This window comes from Nothobranchius furzeri, chromosome 2, assembly GCF_043380555.1.
Source record: "Nothobranchius furzeri strain GRZ-AD chromosome 2, NfurGRZ-RIMD1, whole genome shotgun sequence".
Classification (NCBI taxonomy): domain Eukaryota; kingdom Metazoa; phylum Chordata; class Actinopteri; order Cyprinodontiformes; family Nothobranchiidae; genus Nothobranchius; species Nothobranchius furzeri.
This window is the reverse complement of record NC_091742.1, coordinates 76,156,734-76,180,926: the sequence shown is the minus strand read 5'-3', so window position 1 is coordinate 76,180,926 and position 24,193 is coordinate 76,156,734. Positions and strand designations below refer to the sequence as shown.

The 24,193-nt window shown below is 40.5% G+C and overlaps 1 protein-coding gene across 1 annotated transcript in view; it reads left to right on the top strand.

Annotated features, from left to right (window-relative positions):
- Positions 1 to 3,657: 3,657 nt before the first annotated feature.
- LOC107373457 (zinc finger protein ZFP2-like) overlaps positions 3,658 to 24,193 on the top strand; it is a 40,099-nt gene continuing 19,563 nt past the window's right edge. Inside the window, exon 1 of the mRNA XM_070547960.1 lies at positions 3,658 to 4,488. Within this exon, the coding sequence (XP_070404061.1) occupies positions 4,320 to 4,488 (169 nt within the window). The 5' untranslated portion in view covers positions 3,658 to 4,319. The remainder of the gene's footprint in view (positions 4,489 to 24,193) is intronic.

The window sequence follows — 24,193 nt, the reverse complement described above, 5'->3', positions numbered from 1 at the left end:
CACACATACCTATTATACATATTTAATCATGTAAATGTGTATTTCAAGTAAATTTGTACATACATCAATCTGATTCCATTTTACTTGTTACACTGCTGCTGCAGCAAACAAATTTCCCAGCTTTTGGGACAATAAAATATTTCTGATTCTCAATCAGATGTTTTTACATTTGAAGTAGGTTGAAAAACCGTGTCACAAACTTAGGGGTTGTGATGGACGCTAAACTAAAAATGGACATTCATGTCAACCAGGTAGTTAAGACCTGTTATTACCACCTGAGGCGTCTCTCTAAAGTTAAGCCCATTTTAAAAAGGCAGCATCTTCATTCAGTTGTCCATGCATTTATTACTTCCCGTCTCGACTACTCTAACTCAGTGCTATACGGTATCTCCTCCTCCACTCTCGCTCGACTTCAGCTAGTGCAGAACGCAGCAGCTCGCTTCTTGACTGGCACCAGGCAGCGGGAACACATCACACCGGTTTTAGCAAATCTTCATTGGCTCCCCATCCATCTCCGGATAGAGTTTAAGATCCTGGTTTTTGTGTTTAAATCCCTAAATAACTTAGCACCTGGCTACTTGTCTGAGCTCATTCACCCATATGTCCCTACAAGATCCCTCCGATCAGCTGACCAACACCTCCTACATGTCCCTAGCTCTCGCTGTAAGTCCCGCGGGGAGCGCGCCTTTTCAGTTTGTGCACCGAAGCTCTGGAACCACTTGCCCCTCCCGATCAGACTCTCTTCCTCTCTTTCCCTTTTTAAGTCTCGTTTAAAAACTCACTTTTATTCTCTGGCTTTTAATTCTGTCTAACTTATTCCCTTTCTACCTTTCCTTTTAGGGTTGGATTACTTGATTTTAATGGATTTAGTTTTTATTTTTGATTGTTTTTATTGTGTGTTTTGTTCAGCACTTTGGTCGGCTCTCATGCCGTGTTTAAATGTGCTATATAAATAAAATTGGTATGGTATGGTATAATGTAGATTCTAACTTTTTCCAAATTAATTTGATGTAAAATTGTTTTATAGGCTCTGATTCAGTGGTTGCAGACTACAAATGTCATCTGCCGTTTTCGAGCAGAAGACTTGCTTATGAAGACCAAGACATTCATTGACAATGAAGGGTATAGTAACATTTGGGTGCTGACTCCTGTTAGGAGCTTGTATAATAAGCTGTAATTTTGAAACGCTATGATTTCTCTGACCTCACAGAAAAGCAGAACTGGTCATTAATGATGATACTCCAAAGGTAAAGCACACGTAACAAGCATAGTATATAGTATATATGTATTTATTTACAGTGAGGGCGGAGGGTGTTTGATGTCCCGGGAATTTTGCAAGTTCTACTTAGAAATCAAAGAGGGGCTTTCAGCATACATGCATAAACATTGCGCGCGCGTGTGTGTGTGTGTGTGTGTGTGTGTGTGTGTGTGTGTGTGTGTGTGTGTGTGTGTGTGTCATTTTCACAGGAAAGCAGTATTTTGGCAGACACGCTGGCAGCAGCCGAGTGGGTAAAGGGAACACTGTTCGAGGGAATGGTTCAAGTGCCATCCCTTCTGTCCATGGATGAGGAAGAACAGCAGGAAGTCCTTGAGGCAGTTCAAAGCTGGAACGAGGACCATGATTATGACTCTCCAGCAGAACATTTGACTTTTGCTTTTGAAAATAAAAATGACTATGACAAGTTCTGTTCCTTTATCATAGATGAGAAGAACCTCAAAGTTTTCTCCAGATTTGAGGTACAAGACTAAACAGCATAGGTCTTGGTTTTACTAAAGTTTTATTGTGTTCTAAGTCTACTTTATTGGAGTCCCTTCACATTACAGAGAGTGATAAATCCATATACACAATACAAAACTTTATTGTTGTAAAACCACAATATCTATTAACAATAAACTACATCCCCAAATCCGTTGTAGTGACAAACAGCCTTTTCACTTCCAAGTTGTTTAAAATGTACTGCAATAACCATTTTAAGCTTTTAAGATTTTGATCCTCTTAAATTACCCATCAAACTTTCTAACTATATTAAACAAGTGTTGATGTACTGGAAAATGATCTACTCACACAACTTTAGCCCACATTCCTCTTCTATATGGAATAACAGATTTGTTCTGTATAAACGGAAATCCATGTATTATAAAAGTTGGATGGATAAAGGAGTTTGGGCCATAATGCAGCTGATGGACAGTAAGGGTAAGTTTCTGGAGCATACTGAGTTCAAAATTAAGTATAATACAGACTGTTCTGTAACAGAATACTCTAGAGTTATAAAGGCTATTTCTCCAGCTGTTGGCCAGATGGTCAGTCAAAGTATTCAACATGGAACAAATACACCTAAGCTTCCTAAATTATCTATAGGTGACTTGAGTTTTACGGACCGTAAATGTAATAACTCTTACCTAAGAGCAGTCTTGTCAGACAAGTTATTCCTTATTCCTGTCAGAAGGAAAATTCTTTCTCCGATTTTCTCAATCAAAGATACCAAAGGCATAAGAACAGATTTTATTTCTTATCCTCTTCTCCCAAAATGAAGGAAGTTCACTTTAAAATGATTAATAATATATATCCATGTAAAGAATTTTTAAATATCAGATTTAAGATACAAGATAATTTATGTATGTAATAGTGAAATTGAAACTCAGAAACACCTTTTCTATGATTGCAAATCGGTAAATACATTTTGGTTAGATTTATACAATTGGCTTTTATTCAAAAAGAGTTACAATATCCCCTTATTCACATAAAATACTATTCAATTTGGGTGTATAGAAAAAAATAATCAGATTCAATTCGTTGTTAACAATTTGATAATTTTTGGGAAATTTTTTATTCACAAATGCCGTTTTATGAAAGTGAAGCCAAACTTTCCTTTTTTCCGAAACGATTTTATTCTATTTTGCAAATCTCTTAAAAAGGTAAAGACTATACAGGCTGTTACACTTGTCAGATTTAGTGAAGATCCTGTGAACTAAGGTCCTCGTCTTTAAATATGTATTATTATTGTGTTATTAGTAGTATTAATATTAATATTGTATTTATCTTATTTTATTTTTATTTCGTTATTGTGTCTTGTTAATCTTATAAATACGGTTGTTTCTGCTGATTAGAATATTTCTAATGGTCTAGTTTAAGGTTTTGGTTTATCTACTGAGTTGTTCTTTTTGTTTTTGTTGAGTCTTGGTTGTTGTTACAATGTAATGTGATTGATGTTCACTAATAAAAAAAATAAAAATAAAAATAACCGTTTTAAGCCGGCAGATAGCGGTATCTGCCCCGATTGCAATGACAATATTGAGAAAACTAACAGTTTATCTCTTTTTATTCCACAATCCACACTGGTAGCAGTTGTCATAAATTATTTCAGAAATTGAGAACTGCTCTGGTGCTCCTCTGCTTCCTGACTCCGTACCGGAGGCCGGTGATCCACCGCCGGTCTTCAACCCGGAAGTGTCAAATCAGCCTCAATACGGCTGCCACACACACACGGGCCGAGATCTGGTTAGGAGTATCTGGGTGCAGTTTAACGCTGTAGCAGCAGATGCAGCTCCGGTCTGCAATCACATGGTACCAAACACGTTAAGATAGAGCAACGAGCATTAGCTAAGGCCGCACAGGAGGGAGAGTACTTACAATCGCTGCTTGCAGTTGGGGTTTCTCATTACCCCAGCACCTGAAGTGCCATACCAAAGCTGTCCTGCTGAAAAGAGCAGGCAGCTGCCTTTTATTAGATGACTCACCCCACCCTGCAATCACTCTAATGTGAGCCACCTGGCTCCTTACTGGGAGGGGACCAGATGAGATCTGTCTGTCCCATCACATAAGCATCAGTAAAATATGCCCTGTTGTATGTTGCATGTGTTTATTTATATATCTGTAAATAAGAATGTGTATAAATACGCTTTTATTGTGAAAAGGACAAAAGAGGAAGTGAAGATGACATCATAATAAGATAACCAATGAAGGACATGTATGTTGACCGCTAACCTCATGATGCACCAATAAAACGGGAGCATTGGCGTCTGCAAAGTTGCTAGCGCCAGTGAAGCCCATTGAAACATGAAGCTCTGTATCTAGTTTATTTCCTACCTTTGAATCTGGGACTCCGCTTGGGATATTTGGACCGACCGCTGCGTACAACGACACTCTGCTAACAGGGGGCGTTCCCGTTTACAAACAAAATTGCCCCTTTTAGCCGTTTCCCGAATAGTTGGGAACGGAAGATAACTTCAGCCTCGTGGACAAGAGGAAGGAACTGAAAAAGAAGACCGTTAGCAACGTTAGTTTATTGTTGTTTAGCCTTGTGAGGTGAATATTAAACATGTATTCAGGAGAGTCTCTGATGGAGTTTGTCACCAAGCAAGTAGCTATTGCTAGAGAAAAAATCAGGAAGGTTGAAGAAGCCATGGCCCAGTTCGAGGAAGGGCTCGGTGGCCAGCGCAGACTGTCGGATATGAGCTGGAAACCACAGAGCAGCTCGCACAGAGCAGGTAAGAAACACCAGCGGTCACCGAGGGGAAGAGCTTTAGGATTAGCATAAATTACGTGATTATTGTGGCAGAAAAGGACCAGTTTTAGCCATTTATGGTAAATAAATGTGACGTAAAGGCCCCTGTGTGATGTGAAGTGTAGAACAAATTCTATAAAGAAATAAAGACTGATTCAACCTCCCAGAATCAAAGTGGATGCTGAAGTGAAGTAGTCCAGTTTAGATATTTTGGAGTTAATTTAAATTCAGAAAATGACCCAGAATGATGTGATGTAGGCTACACAAAAGGGAAGAGAGGTGGAGCTGAGGGTGGGGCTGTAAGGCTGAGATCAAATTTCGAACTGAAGTTAATGTAGCTACAAGCTAACCCAAAGCTACACGTAGGTGGGAGCTAAGCTAACGGAGCTAGCAACCTAGCTACAACCGGAGTTAACTGTGCACAACACCAGAGCTTCTGAGTCACACGCCAGACTGACAGCTGGGTAAAACTGGGTGAAACACAGATGTCGTTTATTTTATTTTTTTGACATTTTATTTTTTTAACAAGTTTTATTTAACCAATGAAGCTTACAGGCTTGCATAAGAATCAATATTTACATTTGAATTCTGAGCATGACAAAAAAAAAGCAGGTGTACAAAGAGAAACGGTAATATTAATTTAGCTCAATATCAACCTGCAGAAATCATAACAAAAATTTTTTTTACATCAAACAACATTATTAGGTGTAAAGGAGACATTCACCAAATTGTTATAGAGCCAAATGGCTTTCCTGGAACTACATAATTTAAAGAGCAAGTCACCCCCTACCAGAGTCTTAACTCCACTCCCACTTCATGTTTGAAAAATGCAACAAATACTGTTGCCTGGCAGACTGAGAAGGCGGAGCTGCTAACAAATACACACACACAGGCTCACAACAGCATTGTGACATCATAATGTACCAGTTTACATCATAGCATACCTCTTAGCCAATAGCGGTGGCAGATTTAAATTAAAATACAGTGCAGAGTTTTTACCTGACAACAGCACAACACTGACAGTTTTAGGCAGAATATTTCAATTTTAACAAAGATGCACTGAAGTGCCAAATTATTGACGACACATGTCTGCAGCACGATTATACACTCGTTTATTTAGTTTATCAGCAAAAAAAAGTTTATTTGGGGGTGACTTGCTCTTTAAGAGAATCCATAAAGGATGCAAATTCTTTCAAAAAACAAAGATCAGTTTGATATTGCCAAATTTACATTTATGTATAAAGAATTTGGCGAAAATAATCAAATTATTGACAGTGAATTTCTGCATTTTATTTTCCAAATTAATACCATACTTGATGTCAGAAAAAGATAAGGAGCGTATAATGAAATTATTATGCGTTAACCACGAGTGAAAACTATCCCAGAAAATTTTGGTAAAGATGCATGTGAAAAATAAATGTGTCTCAGTTTCTATATTAGAAGTGCAAAAGGCACAATCGTTCTCTCCAATATTAAATTTAGACTCCAAGAAATCTTTGCAAGGATAAATACTGTTTATAGTTTTCAAATAAACTTCCTTGGCTTTAGGAGGGATCGGGAATTTGAGATAGTTGCATCTAATATTTTTAACATCAGATTTACTAAAATGACGTACTAATTCCCGTCTTCTAAGAGGTAAGGGAAAGAGGGCGTCAGTGAGCCAACATCTAATGATTTTATTATTGCAGTTCCTGTCCACAAAAGAACAGTTCTTAATTGTTAAAGGAGGCATTTTTGGAATAAGGTGAGAGTACAACAAAGTGCAGGGTCTGAAATTAACACTCGCCAAATGCGAGCAAATTGCTCCATTTGGCGAGTAAATTTTTGAGCTCTACCTGCCACCTGGCGAGTAAATGTTTGCACCAAATTAGTTATGTTTATCAGTCATCTTCCATGGATTTCTGATACTCCTCCCGCCTGCATGCAACGTACACAAACGTACGCGAAACGTGAACGCCACATCCAACGTCATTTCCACCTAACCCATTCAATCAGTTCATCCAGTTAGCAGTTAGCTTCGTGTTAAAATTAGCGGTGAAATGTGGCGGTTTTTAACTGGAGTCGGCCAGCCTTTCAAAAGAAAACTCGTCGAACTGGAAGAAAAACCACCAGGACCAGTGGCAACCAGAAGATTTTGTGAAAAGTGGCGAACTGGAGATGGCGGAGTCGTGAGACAAGGCTACATTATGATGGCCAGGTAGGTTGCCATCATAATGGTTGCTGCCTTTCACAGACAACTGTCCCTCGGCATTCTTCAAATATCCAAAAAATGCCCGTACTTCCGACTTTGTCTTCTTTGAGGGATAATAAATGTCCCGAGCGCTGCCGTCTCCTCCTTTGGCCATTATTTCAGCTTTAGCTTCAAGAAAGTTTTGGCTGTAAACAACAAAGTGCGCATGTGCCGCCGGCAACTTCAGCAGATGATACGGTGGCTGGTAAGGGTCACCGCGCCTACACCGCAGCCACGGTAATCCACCGAGATAATATAGTTTTTTTTTAAAACAAGACGGTTATTATTATTGTCAACTTTTTTACCGGGGTTTACCGCTACACCGGTTACCGTGACAACCCTGACACACTTTCAGATATTCTCATCTTGCGGATGGCCAAGCTCTGAAATCAGCATCAGATTGGTGAGGTTTGCGTTATTCAGAGAATTTCTGAATCTTGTTTTTATCCTGTTTAGCGTGCTGAATCCGCGGTCACATGACACACTGGCAACTGGGATTACTAATGCGATCTTAATGAGCTTCTCCATTTCAGTGAACACACCCCGATGGTCACTCAAAACAGCCTCTGCAAACTGCTGAAAGGTCAATGAGGCGTACGAGTCACTGGAAACTATAGTTTGCTTCAGCAAGGCAAACTCCGACTGTCCATCCACTGCACTTACATAGTTTGAGAAGTGTGCAGGAAGGTTGTCGAGTTTTTCAAGGCCATAATGAGAAAAGTTTTCTGACTTTTTTGCCATAATGGCTTTTTTTGGCTCCAAAATCGTAAACCATGACAGAACATCCAGTGTCTCACAGGGGAATCTTCTCTCAATCTCTGTTATTAAAGATCCCACGTACCTGCTCTTCATGTCATCAAAGGCTGATTTTTGGGTGTGGCAGTCAAAAATTTTGTCTCCTTTAAACTTGTTTCCATCAAGAGAGCTGAAGAATTCAGTTTCTGCAGGGCCAGGGTGGACGATTATTTCCTTCAGGGCTTCTTTGGTACTTTCAACCATTGGTTGTGCTGTGGAGAAGTCCAGATCTTCTCTTTGAAAATGTTTTGAGAGAAGGACTACATGCATCAGTACGTCCTTCATCATGTGACAAAGGGCCACAAAGTTAAACTGTCTCACAGCTAGTAGCAGACCTTTAGCTTTGTCAGCATCTTGTGCATTAGAGGAAGCCATGTGCTCCAGGACATCGCTCAGGGATTTCAGTGATCTACACACTACTGACACTGCATTGTGAATTGACAGCCACCTTACTGCATGCGGCTGGGTGAACTTCAGTTGGGGTTCATCCATCTGTTTCTGCAATTCATGCAGCTTGTTGCTTCTGACAGCAGAATTACTGAAAAAAAATAAAAATTGATCTCAAATCCTGATGAAACCGTTTCACCTGTGGCACAGAGTTGGCTGCATCACTGGCAGCAAGTGCGAGACGATGAGCCGTACAGTGGATTCGTACCAGGTCTGGGTTGTATAGCTCTCTGAGTTTTTTAATAACTCCTTGTCTGCATCCTGTCATTACAGCAGCTCCATCAGTGCAAACTGCAGCAAGTTTTTTTCCATCCAGTTTTTTTTTCTGTCAATAGCTGTTTTACATCTTCAACAATAGTGTCTGCTCTTCCATCAGCAGTTTCAGAATTCCTTATCAGTTTTATTTTGACCTTGTTGTCATCTATGAACCTGACATAGATAATCAGTCGTTTGGTGTTACTAATGTCAGTAGATTCATCCGATATTAATGAAAACACGGGACTTCTTTCAACAGCTTTGTCAACATCTTCCACAAGTGTGCTTGCAATAGCTTGCTGCATTTCTGACAGTCCTTTTTCATTGACGTAGCTACCATAGCTTGATGTTTCTGTAAGTTTTTTGAAAGCAGGACGCTCCATTTCTTTCAGGAATTTAACCACATGACAAAATTTAGCTTTTGCCATTTCATTTTTTGCAATAAAATATGCAGTTTTCAGGATCCCTTTCATTTCTGCAGCAGACTGCAAATTTGTATCTTCGATAGCTTTGGCCATTACATGTTTTGCTGAATCCGCCTCACGTTTTCTTTTTATTGCTGCAGTGTGAGAGACACCATCAGCATGACTACGTAAAGTTGATGTTTTGTAGCATCGACTTGCAAAAGGCACAGCGCCGTACATTTTACAAATGGAGCAGTTCATTTCACCATTATTATTTTCAAGCCAGGGATACAGTCTGAGCCAGTTAGCCTGAAACTTATCTTTAGGCTGCTTGCTAACGTTACTTTCAGTGACGCTACCTTTTTGAAAGTCTGGAGGATCCGTCTCATTCACAGCATCGCTAGAATCAGCGCTGCCTCCCGCCCTGCCTAAAGCGCCTCCTCCCTCGCTGCCTTCCGCGCTGGGGATTTCTTGTAAAGTTTTTTTGGGAGCAGGTTCCCCTTCGTTGTTGGATTTCCGTTTTAACCAGCGGTCCATGTCTGCGTGCAGGCGTTATATCCGACAACCGAAGCACTGCTTTGCTGCTAGCATGGGACTGAGCTCGTATTTTGATAAGTGGAGAGAAATAAAATAATCCAGCGCGCTGCCAATCACCAAGATGAAGAACGGGTTCGATGTTGTGGGATTTTAATGGCTCCGATACAAACGTCCACATTCGCTGCAGGCTGTGCGGGACTTTCCCGCATTATAAAACTGGATTTGCGAGAACCGACTATATAACGCACAATACCCGCAATCCCGCAGTGAATTTCAGGCCCTGATTATGGTTGCAAATCAAGAAAAACTTTAAACCACCAAGTTGGGATAAAATGTGATTGGGTATTATATGCCAGATAGAAGTAGGAGACTTGAAAAACTGACAAATCCAGTTAATTTTAAAAGTATTATTCAATAAAGAAAAGGGAAGCAAGTTCAAACCACCATTTTCAAGCACATTCATTTAGGGAGGATTTTTTAAGAAAGTGGGTCTTGTTTTTCCAAACAACGTCAAGTAATAACCGATCAGTCTCCTTACACACTTTTAGGGATGCACCGATCAGGTTTTTTGCTGCTGATCACCGATACCGATATCAAAGAATGCTGATCACCGATACCGATCACGTGGATTGGCCAGAAATTTTGTACATTATAATGAGTGCTACAAACTACATAATCTGGGAATAAAGGAAATGTAACCTAATCTAAAATGGTCTGTATTAAGGTTGTCATGGTGTGAAAATTTAACCTCACGGTTATTGTGACCAAAATTACCACGGTTTTCGGTATTATCGCGGTATTTTTTTTAAACGTGCTACATTTTCACACAATTAAATAAACCCTGTATGTCAGGAAATATTGTCCTCAGTTTGTGTCTAAATTTAGCCTAAAATGTGTTATTTTGTAATTATGTTGTTTACATTTTTTCCCTTTAGTCTTTAAAATACCAATATTTGCCCATAACTTCTTATTTTTTGTCTGTTTGATGTCATCATTTTAAAAATATTAGTTTAGATGATACTCAGTACTCAAGTAGCCTTCTAATCAGATACTTTTTTACCCTTACTTGAGTAATAAACCGTATATCAGGAAAATATTGTCCTCAGTTTGTGTCCTTCCAGTGAGCTTTGCAGATGTGGGAAAATGTCATCAGGCAGTAATCATTGTTTAATTCATAATTATTCTCGGAGAGAGACCAACTCTTATCTGTCCCTGGGAGCCCCGTAATGCATAGCGTCATTTCAACATGGGGGTGTCCGCGACACGGTTTATATGCAGGTAGCGGCGCTGCGGCTGCTTTATATAGTGACTCGTTGCATTCTCCCTCAACCCAAATCCTCTGATCACGCATTTTAGCTAAAATGCTAATGTTAGCTTGCCTTGCGTTGACTGTAGTGTTGTGGGTGATGGTCACGCAGATGTGTCATGAGATTTGAAGCGTTGCTGCCTTTCAGCGCTTTGTGATTTATATCTGTGAAAGGCGCTATATAAACTTTACTTACTTACTTTCACAGACACTTTTTCTGCACGTGCTGCAAACAGGATAGCAGTCTTCTATAAACTCCCTCGGCATTCTTCAGATATATAAAATATGCCCGTACTTCCGACTATGTCTTCTTTGAGGGATAAAAAATGTCCTCCTGAGCACTGCCGTCTCCTCCTTTGGCCATTATTTCAGCTTTAGCTTCAAGAAAGTTTTGGTTGTAAACAACGAAGCACGCAACTTCAGCAGATGATACGGTGGCTGGTAAGGGTCACCGCGCCTACACCACAGCCACGGTAAACCCACCAAGATAATATAGTTTTTTTTTAAAAACAAGACGGTTATTATTATTGTCAACTTTTTTTTTTACCGGGGTTTACCGTTACACTGGCTACCGTGACAACCCTACCTGATCGGTCTGCTTTGATCTATTTTGAAAACTCAGATCAAAACCGATAGGGGCGCTATCGGCCGATTACGATCAAATGCCGATCCATCGGTGCATCCCTACACACTTTACTATTAAGATCTAGAGCCAGGGCCGCATAAGTCAGCCGGGAGATACCCTCAGCTTTGCTAATCAAAATGCGACCTCTTATAGAGAGGTCTCTTATGAGCCATTGATTAAGCTTCTTCTGAGTATTTTTAATTAAAGGATTAAAGTTTCTTGAACATCTTTCATGTTGATTTTCTTGTGATAATTACCCCTAGGTAAGTAACTTCATTTTGGACTGGTATATTCTCAAATTCACATTCAGAACAATTTTTAATTGCCATGAGTTCGCATTTTTTAATATTTAAATGGAGGCCGGATACATTGGAAAAGGTATTTATTACATTGATTGCCACAGAACTTTGAGATTGATCTCTTAAAAATAAGGTTGTGTCGTCAGCCAGTTGTGTTAGTATTAAGCTTCTACCAGCTACTGTTATACCTTTAAGAGGAATAGAATGTATGTGATAGGCCAGAATTTGACTCACTAAAAGAAATAAATAGGGGGAGATGGGGCATCCTTGACGGATACCTCTACAAATATTAAATCTGGCAGAAGTACCGCCCTTCAACTTGATGGAGCGATTACCATTTTTATACATAGTATTACTAGCAGCTTTACAGAAAGGCCCAAAACCAAATTTGTCAAGAGACTGGAAAATGAAATTATGCTCAATGGTATCAAAGGCTTTGTAAAAGTCTAAAAATAAAATGAAACTATTGTCTTGAACAAGCTCTGGGTAATCTAGGAGGTCTAAAACAAGCCTATTATTATTGGTGATATGTCTGTTCTTCATAAAGCCTGATTGTGTGTCAACAATGATTGATTGTAGAGTTGATTTTAACCTTTTAGCAAGAGCGACAGCAAGGGTTTTATAATCATTATTGAGAAGACAGATAGGGCACCAATTATCAATGAGCTTTTTTGGGTTTAGGAATTAATATCGTTAGACCTTGAGTCAAGGTGGGTGGAAGGACACCTCTTCCGATACTTTCATTGAAAACCTCTAAATCGGGGGTGTCAAATATGCGGTCCGCGGGCCGAATCCGGCCCGCAAGCGGTTTAAATCTGGCCCGCGAGATGGTTGTGTAAACTTTATTTTCATACTTAACAATGTAGAGTGAAAATAAACGTATCTTTGTGAGCAAGTTTCCTCTGTAATGAGTATAAATAAAACAAAGCTGCGCTCAAGGCTCACACAAGAACTTGAATCAAACAAAGAAAACAATCTGAAGTTTTTTTTTAATTTACTGGTCCGGCCCACTTGGTACTAGATTTCCCTCAATGTGGCTCCTGAGCTAAAATTAGTTTGACACCCCTGCTCTAAGTAGAAAAGGGGCTAAATCTTGGGAAAATGTTTTGTAGAATTCTGTTATTAAACCATCAACCCCGGGCGATTTGTTAGTTTTTAGACAATTTATTGCATCCAAAATTTCTTGTATTGTAATCAAATTTTCACAAATTTGTTGTTCAGTTTGAGAAATAGTGTTAGCAGTCAAAGAGCTTAGAAAGGAATCAGTAGATGATATGTTTGGAGGAATATATCTTTTCATAAAAGGAGCTACAGAATTGGATAATCTATGATCCTCTGTGATTGTATTATTGATTTTTAGCGTGCCAAGTGTATTGTTTGTGGCCTTGCGCTTTTCTAAATTAAAGAAATAATGAGAATTTTTTTCTCCTTCCTCGAGCCATCTCTTCCTCGATCTGACAAAGGCACCTATACTCTTCTGGGTATAGATATTATCTAGTTAAGTTGTAGTTCAGCTAACTCTTGCTGTTCTTCACTAGTCAATAAAGAGGGGCGAATCTGAGAGAGTTTTGAAATACCCAGTATAATATTTGCTTCCTCGGCATTAGATGATTTTGCTCTGGCACTGCCAAATTTCCTCAGAAACTCACCACATTTAAACTTGAAAAGTTCCCAGTTAGATCCAAAACTATTTTCATCTTTAGCTTTTGACCAGAATGTATGAATTAACTCAGAAATCTTTACCTTAACCTCTTCATATTGTAGTAATTGACAGTTCAATTTCCAATAAGTGTGTATGGAGTTGGAGTTTTTATAATCTGAGAGATTGATGGTTATCTGAATGGCTTTGTGATCGGTGGGAGGAGTAGGGGATATCTTAATATCGACACAGTCTTTATTTATAGTTTTAGAGATCAACCAGAAATGTAATCTAGATTGTTTTGAACCAGTTTTGTTAGACCAGGTAAACACACTGGTGTCATCGTTTTTAACCCTCCAAATGTCTACTAAATTAAATTTGTCCATGAAAGACATAACAATGGAGCTGGACTCATTTGGTTTCCTTGGTGGCCATTTGTCAGTTCCCCCAGTCATAATAGTGTTAACATCACCTCCCAAACAAATTAGAGCATGTGGAAAGTTTTTAAACCACGTTGTAACTATCTTTTCAAGAGAGCGAAATAAACTTATGTTATCCTTTCTGTTATAACCATATACATTTGCATAGAAAAAATTTCTATGTTCCACCTCAATCATCTGACATATATAGTGCCCAAAGGGGTCACTTTCCGTTAAAAGAATCTCTCCATTAAATCTGCTTTTTTAGAGTTGCAACTCCTGCAGAATGTACAGACCCATGTGAAAACCAAATAGTATTACCCCATAGTGTTTTCCAAAAACTAACATCCTCTACTGTAGAATGACTTTCCTGAAAAAAACAAAAATCTGATCTGGTCATTTTAGCAAATAAAAATAAAGCTTTTCTCTTAGTTACATTGCGTAACCCCCTGGCATTTAGAGAAAATAAAGATAACATAACAACAGCAAAGAACACTAACAATAAATTTCAAATATTATTGAACAACCTGTGTTGAAAAGTGTATAAAATGGAACCACCATAACTGGTACCCAGCTAAACCAATAAGTAAACTGCAACACATTAACTTGAAATTATGTTAACATACCCATATTAGCAGATCGCCAAAAAGCCACTCTTTGAATAGAAGAACCGAGTGATGCCAAAAGACGATTGTGAGGCTCTAATTCAGTGTTCCATTATGGCGATCTGCGAGATTTCAGTACCGCCAACAAAGCCCCGGCCTCCGATGAAGTACGCCGCTTTCCCTTCTTCTCGAGCTTTCCGGATGGAGGGCCACAGTTTTTGACATGAGTCTTGGTCGACTTTACATAAGTCCTCCGAGAAGTGCAAATTATTCCTCTGCAAGAAGCTGCTGCCTTTGGCCGCTTTCCAGATGTCATCTCGGTGTCTTCTGGCAGTGAAGCACAGGATGATGGCTCTTGATCTGGGATCACCTGAGCGCTTCTTTCCAACGCGGTGTGCCACATCAATGAAGTCGGGAATCTTCTCTTTCTCCTGGGGAAAAATCTCTTGGCAAACACGTATTATTTCCTGTCGACAGTTTTCTCTGTCAGACTCGGCAACACCGTGGAGCTTTAAATTCCACCGCCACCCGTAACGCTTAAGTTCTGCTACTCGGTCCAGTCACACAGCAATGTTTTTTTCCATTTGAGACAACTCTTTTCTCAACGCAGCCTCTTATTCTTTATCTCAACAATTTCTTCATGCACACTTTCCACTTTTTTCTCTAGCAGATCACTTCTGGAATTTATCAAGTTAGCAAGCATCGAAGCGGCATCTTCAGAAATTAGGGAATTGTTGAGCGGGGAATTACCGACAGCTGGTTTCTTCACAATTGGGGGTTTGCTCGGTGTAACCGGGAGAGGAGGAAATTCGTCTTTATCCACTACTTTAGAGTTGCCGACCATTGTACCGTCATAGTTATGGTCGTTGTTGTTAGCTGCCAAGCTAACTTCCATCTTGTAGCCATAGATGCCTCTTTTAAGAGCTGATTTAGGCATGGTTACCTGCCCAGAAGGAGCCAGAGAGGCTTAAACTGTTGGTAGACTGTTGGGTAGGTTATTTTTAACACGAAAAAGCAGTTAAACTCGTTCAAAAAATGTTTGGGTGTGACCAGAACGGTGAAAAATGTCCTACTCGGCCGCCATCTTGTTCGGCCGTGCCACCTCTAATCTCATTTTGGAGTTAATTTAAATTCAGAAAATGACCCAGAATGATGTAATGTAGGCAATACAAAAGGGAAGAGAGGTGGAGATGAGGGTGGGGCTGTAAGGCTGAGATCAAATGTCGAACTGAAGCTAATGTAGCTACAAGCTAACGCGGAGGTGGGAGCTAAGCTAATGGAGGTAGCAACCTAGCTACAACCGGCGTTAACTGTGCACAACACCAGAGCTTCTGAGTCATAGATATGCCAGGCTGACCGCTGGGTAAAACCGGGTGAAACACAAATGTCTCCTGAGAGCTCCACATGCCGGTGTCGGTACAGGATCTGCTCGGGTGCAAGATCGGCTCGGGGTCCTTGACTGTTGATGACGTCAAAGTAGTTGATTGGCTGAACCTGAACCTTACGGAAGTTACGTAATCACGTTACATTGTTATCACGTTACGTTGGTCCAGGCAAATTTTTCTGTTGGAAAGATGGACAACTTTTACGAAGAAATCCATCATTACCTCTTTGAAAATACACTTTTAGCATAGAGCTGCATGTATATTAGGGCTGAACGATTTACTGCATGTGCAATTAAATTGCGATGTGACAAAATGAGATTTTCTAATCGCAAAGGCTGCAATTTGACAGCGAGTGGTTAGCGCAATGCTAATATACATGGAAAAACCCATAGAAATGCTAATGCTAAAATCACTGATTACATTATTACTAATTATGAATTAGAAACGTGCCAAATGATTACATTTGGAGTCCGATAGAAAGTAAAACTACCATCAATCAAATAAGTACAGACAGGTATTTTAGTAAAGCCAGAAAGCTTTTAACTCCAGTTAAAACTCGAGTTTTGGCTAGCAGCTATGAGCGTAACTGAACTACGCATAGACAAGATGTCAAAAACTCTAAACACAAAATACTTCAATAAACGGGACACACTTCTTTCCTGCGAATATAATTTCACAGGTGTTGCTAATAACTATGATCCTTCAAGGGATGTGCTCAAAGAGGCGTTCAACATTATGAATACAATATAGTGTTTTATTTTACAAATACCATTATAAACACAAACTTACGTCCTAAGAAACATTATTTTAATAACGAAACTGCTAAATTCTTTCCAAAAGTATAAAGATGTGTAGTTTATTTTGTCCCAGTGGGTTTGCCGTACTTTGACGTCATCGGCAGTCGAAGGACTCCGAGCCGATCTTGCACCCGAGCAGATCCTGTACCGACATCGGCACCCCGCAGACAAGCGCCGCTGTGATCAGAGATGAGCAGAGCTGCCGCTGGGGAGAACTGGGTGGAAAACATCGGTTTCCATCCGAGAGCTCCCCAAGCCGGTGTTGGTACAGGATCTGCTTGGGTGCAGGATCAGCTCTGGGTCCTTCGACTGCGGATGACGTCAAAGTAGTTGATTGGCTGAACATGAAGCGTACGGAAGTTACGTTATCACGTTATGATTTTGATTGGTCAGAACAAATTTGCGGAGAAACTTTTGGGAGAAAATATGTTTGAATTTCTAAAGGAAAGGTAAAATATAAGCAAATGATAAACGGTGACCCTCAAAAGCTCTTGATGTTGATGAAATGGGGCAAAATGAAATATAAGAACTTTATTGAAAGACACCAAGCAATATTTTGAGTCAAAGAATGTATTTAGATAACAACTAAGGAAATTTACAGACGAACTCCACATTAATACAAACAGATATGGCTTCACATATTAGAACTGTTCTATTTTTTGTCAGTCCGATGTTGGTTTTATGCAGTTTATTATTCTTTACAAAACAAAGATAATATGTTCTTTTATTAACAGATTACAATTATAAAGAAAACATTTAAGTGTTAACAAGAATTTATTAACAAAACTGCTGATGTCTTTCCAAAACGTATGTGTGAAAGCCGAGTAGATTTGCAGTAATGTGACATGATCGGCAGTCGAAGGACCCCGAGCCGATCCTGCACCCGAGCAGATCCTGTACCGACACCGGCAGACCACGCAGCAGACAAGCGCAGTGGCAATCAGGGATGCGCAGAGCTGCAGCTGGGGAGGAGACCATACCGATAGTCGGAACCTAGATCCACCAACATGTTATAGTTCAACACCTCGGTGAAGTTAGCTTTGGGCGTTGGATACTCAACAGACATTGGACTCGCTGTTGGGAACGGTGGTTCGCTTAGGAACTATGAACAAATTTGTAGTCCTCTGTAAACGAGTACAAAGAAAATTTAAAGCTTCCATAATAATTTCCTAAATGACTCAAAATTACTTCTGACTTGTGTTACTAAACTACATTTACAAGACACAACAGTTATAACACATTTCATACAATCTGATCTTTTTTATTAGGATTTTTATCCAAAATTAAGGGATTTTTCTCAATAGCTCCTAGGTAAATTAGTCAAAATACCCAAAATCATTTCTCAATTATATTACTAAGCCAGACCAATGAGACACAGCAGTTGTCGTTTCACAAGATCTGTTCATTTTTATTTGGATTTTTTTAATAATAAAGTGATTTCTTTCAATAGCTCCTAGGTTAATTGATGTTACTACTCAAAACCATTTCTCAATTACGTTACGAAGCCAGACCGATGAGACACAGCAGTTTTTAATCACATTTCATACAATCTAATCCAGTGGTTCCCAAACTTATTTAGCCGTGCACCCCCTTCTATGTCCCGACCATGTCGACGCACCCCCCCCCCTCCCCCGCCCCCACATCGGGGCATGGCTCTCTCTCTCTCTCTCTCTCTCTCTCTCTCTCTCTCTCTCTCTCTCTCTCTCTCTCTCTCTCTCTCTCTCTCTCTCTCTCTCTCTCTCTCTATCTATCTATCTATCTATCTATCTATCTATCTATCTATCTCTCTCTCTCTCTCTATCTATCTATCATCTATCTATCTATCATCTATCTATCATCTATTATCTATCATCTATCATCTATTATCTATCTATCATCTATCTATCTATATCAATCAGATGTCAAGCTAAACAGACAGGGTTAAAAAATTCCCCATCACTTTCATTTTTTAAATAGTAATTAATAAACATTCAATAGCATTACAATTTCCTTTGATTTCATTTTAAATAAATATTTAGAGTGCCCAGGTAGCACATCAACAATGCAATTTAACGGTTTTCTTAAAGTAGGAACGTTTAACCTGTGCGGCCAGAGCGCTCTCCTTCCTTCTGCTCTGCGTAAACCTGAGCTGATCACCTACTTGTGCGTAATCAAATGTCAATAGGGGACAAGATATAGCCATGATGTTCACTTTTACCTCAGACCGACTTATTGCTGTTTTATGGTGTGGCTGAATCTGCGATCCGCTGCCACGCTGACTGGAATAACAAATGCTGCAGTAACATGAGATGTGGTCAGGTTCATGAGGAGTCACTGGCTGGAGCGGACCCGACTCATCCCAGAAGCTAATATCTTAATTTGACCTTGAATGAAAAATAACCTCTTAAAAGTTTTTATCACGGAGGAGGCAGCGTTCATTTCTGCCTTCAGTCTGACGGCGCGCCGCAGTTAAAGCAGCGTGCGCGCTTATTGAATCTGTGTGTGTGTGTGTGCGCGCGCGCGGCACAGCCGCTCAAGTCACCGCGTCTCGTTATTGGCGCTATTTAAACTTCTGCCCAGCCCAGATGTGCTCACATGTGCACCCGTGAGCCATGGTTCCGCTGGAACGCGTCTGACCTCTGACAGACGCACTCTGAACTTCAGATCTTCAGCACGCTGTTAATAGCCTGAATGGGAATCATTTCTTGTTATTTAGTTACATCCACAATGTTCTGTGTGTGAGGTTTACAACGTCAGAACACCTGCATGAGACAGGTGTTAATTACAATCTGCCAGAATGACTCACCTTCAGATTCCTCCAACACCGTTAAAAATGATCAAATACGGAACATATCGGCGTGCGCAGGCCAGAGTGCTGAAGCTCGGCGCATTGTTATTATGAAGCTATGGCACATGCGGAGGACACGCGCGTGCAAAAATATACTTGTTTTCAATTACATTTATTGTGCCCGCTTACTTTTTCTTTGGCCCACCCACAAATGAGTTTCTACAATAATGGTGACACATGACAGACTTCTATGAGCTCCGCAGCCATTACACTTTTCACCTCGCGCACCCCCTAGCGGCAGCTCGCCAGGGTTGCGCGCACCACACTTTGGGAATCCCTGATCTAATCTATTTTCTTACAATTTTTATCAAAAATTAAGAGATTTTTTTCAATAGGTCCTATATTAATTGCTCTAAATACCCAAAACCATTTCTCAACGATGTTACTAAACTAGACCAATGAGACACAACCGTTTTCATCACATTTTACAAGATCTAATCTTTTTTTATTAGGATGTTCATGGAATAAACAAAATAAGAATCCGCACACTAAATCTACGACGTAGGAGTTTATTGGTCAAGCTTTTGGTCAGAAACCTTCATCTGGAATTCATCAATTTATTGAGAAAATTAAGATCTTTTGAAGAAAAGAGAAAAACAATTATCTACCTTTCAGAAGAAAGGTAGACCTCCCGTCTTCTTTAAACTGCCAAGAATCATTCCACCTATCAGAATCAGAATCAGAATGAATTTTATTGCCAGCGCTCCAGCGAACCAGAGCATAGAAACTTGACTCCATAGTACAACCTGACCAAGGTTACACACAAACATATAGACAGGACAGATACAGGCAGACCATGGGAGCAGCCATGACGGCGCTCCTTTAGCAGATGAATGAGGGAATACATGAGGAGAGTTCAGGGGAGGGAGAAAAAAGGCATTAACAGGGTTACACCGGCAGGGTGTAGCACTCTAATGCAAAAAAAAAAACACCCAACATGTAGCACGGACGTCACAGTTCACAACATGAGACCCGGTAGGTAGGAGGGAGGGGCTGGGACCCTGGTTTACTCAGCGGGGGCTGCCTGTGGTGCTCAACCAGCTGAATCTGCAGGTGGGAGGGAGGTCATGGGGAAGCACAGAGAGCAGAGAGTGCCGTCAATGTAATGACCTCGCTAGAGACTGAGGGGGGGTGGATAGAGTTTCACAGCATTTGTCTGCATTCCTTCCATCGTGGGTTTGGTGCACGCAGCTCCAAGGCTGCTTATGGCGTCAGATTCGATAACAGAACTTTGTTTGGGTCAGGCAGAGATAATTTTTCCTCTCTGCCTTAAGTCTGTATTGATCATTCAAGTTCTCCAGTGAAGCCAATTCGGTGATTAAACATCTCCACACCGTCCGATGACCCTTTCCGTGATTATATCAATCTTGCGCGCTAACACTGGTAATGCAGCTAAGACATTGTCCAGCTTGCGATTCACCTCGAGCAACGTCCCAGTCTGTGAGGTATCCACACGGACGGTGCCGTCCATGGTTGTGGGTCGCCCTCCAATCGCTCCCGTCATCCCAATTTTACGGAAAGCCAGATATCCTCCCACTCCACTCAGAAGAAATCCAGCGATCATCAGGCCAAATATCCACATATCTTCGACGTCCTCAATGGACAGCTGAGAGAGACAGATGATATTCCACTTTTTCCATGAATCGAACATATATCCCGCTGCATGTGTCCCCTGAGGACAAGCGCAAGCCCCCTCCTCCGTTCCCATTGTAGAAAAAATCTTATCAATCGCGTTGAATGACCAATTAATTAAATCCATGCTGAAAAATAGTGATTGCAGAGGAAATGCAGAGAAGCGCTCTGTAGGCAGACGGGACAAAAAGAGCCTTGGGAGAACACGGATAAGGGAGCAAGAGGCAGAAGCGACTGTTCTCTGTGAGCGCTTCTGTCCTTCATACCGTTTCAAACTGTCTCGCTTCTCCTCACCAGTTTTAAACCATTTTGGTTTAATCAAGAAATCCCATCCCTGTAGTGGCGCCATCTTCCTGCGTGCTTGTGTGTTTCTAGCGTGGTTCCACTCCATCTTTTATAGTGCCGTGCGCAGGTTCACGTGACTAGAGGCGTGCAGTATGTGGCTAGAGGCATGCAGGTTTACGTGCGGGAATCAAAAACGGCAGCTTCCTACAAGGAGCGGCCATGATGTAGGTGAAAATTGGATTCCACACTGGGAAAGTAAATATTATGTTCAGGTTATTTTTACCACTCTTCGTTAGCATGTAGCAATTATTAGCCATCATCTTTCATCAGATTCCTGAACATGGAAGCATCCCAGACTGCTGGAGAGTTGCTGAATACCTGACCCAAGTCTCTTGTTTGACATCATGGATGAAACATCACCCAGTGGCTCCTCCTGCATCAGATGAACCTGGTGTATTTGCACAACCTATAGAGAACAGCAGCATCCTCAAATGGAAGAGTATGTTTTACAGAGGGGGTCCTCCGGCTTCCCAGACGACAGTGGATGGACTGTCCATGCAGAGGGACATGGCCACAGGGTTGTAACACCAAGTTGTTGTGTCCGAAGAACTCGGGACAGATACTCAGACCCACATGGACAATATAAAGCTGTTATCCCTAACAGAAGCTAACTACATTAGACAAAGACTATGGCGGACACTCATTAATTTTATTTACCATTGCTAAATTACCTTTGTCCATATGTGATCACTGTGTATATTTGTAGTAATTTCTATTTTTTTCCTTTTTCATTTTGCAGGGTGTTTAATTTGTTTTTCAAATGCAAAAGTTTAATTAAAACAACAACTCTTGGATTCTTTGTTCCAAACACCAAAGTTAAACACATCCATAAGAAAAACGTCTACTCTACGTAGTGTTCAGTATCCAGTATCAATATTCTACATTTATCAAAGACCTAAATGATTCTAATAAAACAGGTTAGCGTGCAGTGGTAAGCCATTTTGTGTTGGATCCCTTAGAAGCTGTCCAGCATCTCCGTAGCCTAGTGAACTAGACCAAATTCTTGCTTTGCAAAGAATGGTCTAGGCATGCTCCATTGGAATATCAGCAGCTCCTACCAGAACTCTGGCTGGCCAATCACAGCTCTCTAGAGGGGTTTCAAACACATAAAGAGCTGTGAATGGTCCATAATGAAGGGCCAATCATAGTGCTCTATCTGCTTAGTGAACAAATCACAGAGCTTTATCCGCTTTGTGGGCCAATCAGGGCACTCTATATGCCTGGTGGGTGGGATGATGCAACAGAGTGAAACAAGAGTATGTCACATTCATTGTCCAGTGGAATGTGGAGATCATTTGAAAGACAACGGTAGAACCCGCCCCACAACCGAGAGCTGTCAGTGGAGCATGGCCAGACTAAATAATACATTTATTTAGTCTGGCTTGCCAGGCTAGCATCTCCGTGCTGTGGACCTGTATGCCTGAAACACAGAAATATACAAAGAAAACATCAATTTGGCATTTAACTTTTTCTACAACAACAGTTAGTATCAAAAACAGAAAATATTCTAAAAAGTTTTAATTAGAATTCTGCATAGAGACATTCATGACTCACATTTAACATCTGTTGATGATAAACAAAATTCACATGATGCAGCTCTTTGTAGTCAACTTTAAAATAGACAATTGTATCTGAAATACTTTGTGTTTAGTAACTTTTTGTTCCTTTATAGTTGTGCAGTTTAGCTTTTTCATTATTAATAAATAAAAGTATTTAGTACGCAGTATGCAATTTTTAAAGTATCAAAATAATTAAAATGGGGAAAATAATTATTACAACTGCTGTGAATCAATTATGCTGCCACAGCCCCACCTAGTGGGCAACTTTTGTTTCTTATTGTCCATTTTTCCTTAGTGGGACGAGATCGCCCCCGTGACCTGACTCGCTTCTCCATATAGACCAAGTAGTGCTCGCTGCAGAACCACAAAGGCAGAGCTGCACCAGAAGGTGGAGCTGCACCAGAGTCAGCCCTGCCCATTCCATCAGAGTCAGTCCGATTCCTTCCAGTTGTCAGACTTAATAGCATTCTGGAACCAAAGAGGGTGTTACAGCTAGTATCATCTAAAGAGCAACATTGAGGACTGAGTTGAGAGGTTAATTGAACAGTTTTTGTAAAGGTTCCATATAATTAAATAGCTAATTTTTGGAACTTTTTACCAAAAAGTGGGGCGACGGTGGCACAGGAGTTAAGTGCTCACCCCGCAGTCAGAAGGTTGCAGGTTCGAGCCCCGCTCAGTCTGTCGCTGTCGTTGTGTCCTTGGGCAAGACACTGGGCAAGACACTTAAACCACGTTGCCTGCTGGTGGTGGTCAGAGGGACTGGTGGCACCTGTGCTCCGCAGCCTCGCCTCTGTCACTGCGCCCCAGGGCAGCTGTGGCTACATCGTAGCTCATCCCCACCAGTGTGTGAATGGGTGAATGACTGGTTGTGTTGTAAAGCACCTTGGGGGGTTCCAGGACTCTAGAAGGCACTATATCAAATACAGAACATTTACCATGTTATATTGTCATTTCCTCATAAGAAATACCCCAAAGCCATTTTTGGCCTCATTCACACATTTTCCTCCCATCTCAGCTTCAATTTGGTCTCCTCCCCCTGTATATTCTGTGAATTTTCTTGCAAATTATTTCTGAAATGACTTCTACTGAGGCACCACCAGAAAAACCATACATCCCATCTACAAAGATGCACTGGATGGCACCATTACATGTGACGTCACTTGCTTCTTATCGGATGTAGTGGTGAAGTGGTTATAGAGCCAGATTGGCATGAAGTTTTGCTCAGGTTCGCCTCCTGGTAGCGGCATAAACTTTTTTCTTCCTTTCTAGCTACACTTGCCAGTACTATGTTTACAACCATTTATTGGTATACCGTTTAAAATATAATGACTAATGTGTTTGTTTGTTTTTTATTTATTTGTTTATTTAGCCAGTGTGAGTTCATTTGTGAGCAGAGTTTCAACTAAAATGCTGTTTAGGAACGACCAAATTAAAGGAACTTTTATAGACATAAATATTTTGCAGAAAATAAACATTACAACTAAAATATAAAAAAATAAAACGAACCGAGGACAATATTTTCCTGATATAGGGTTTAGTACTCAAGTAAGGTTAAAACAAGTATCTGATTAGAAGGCTACTT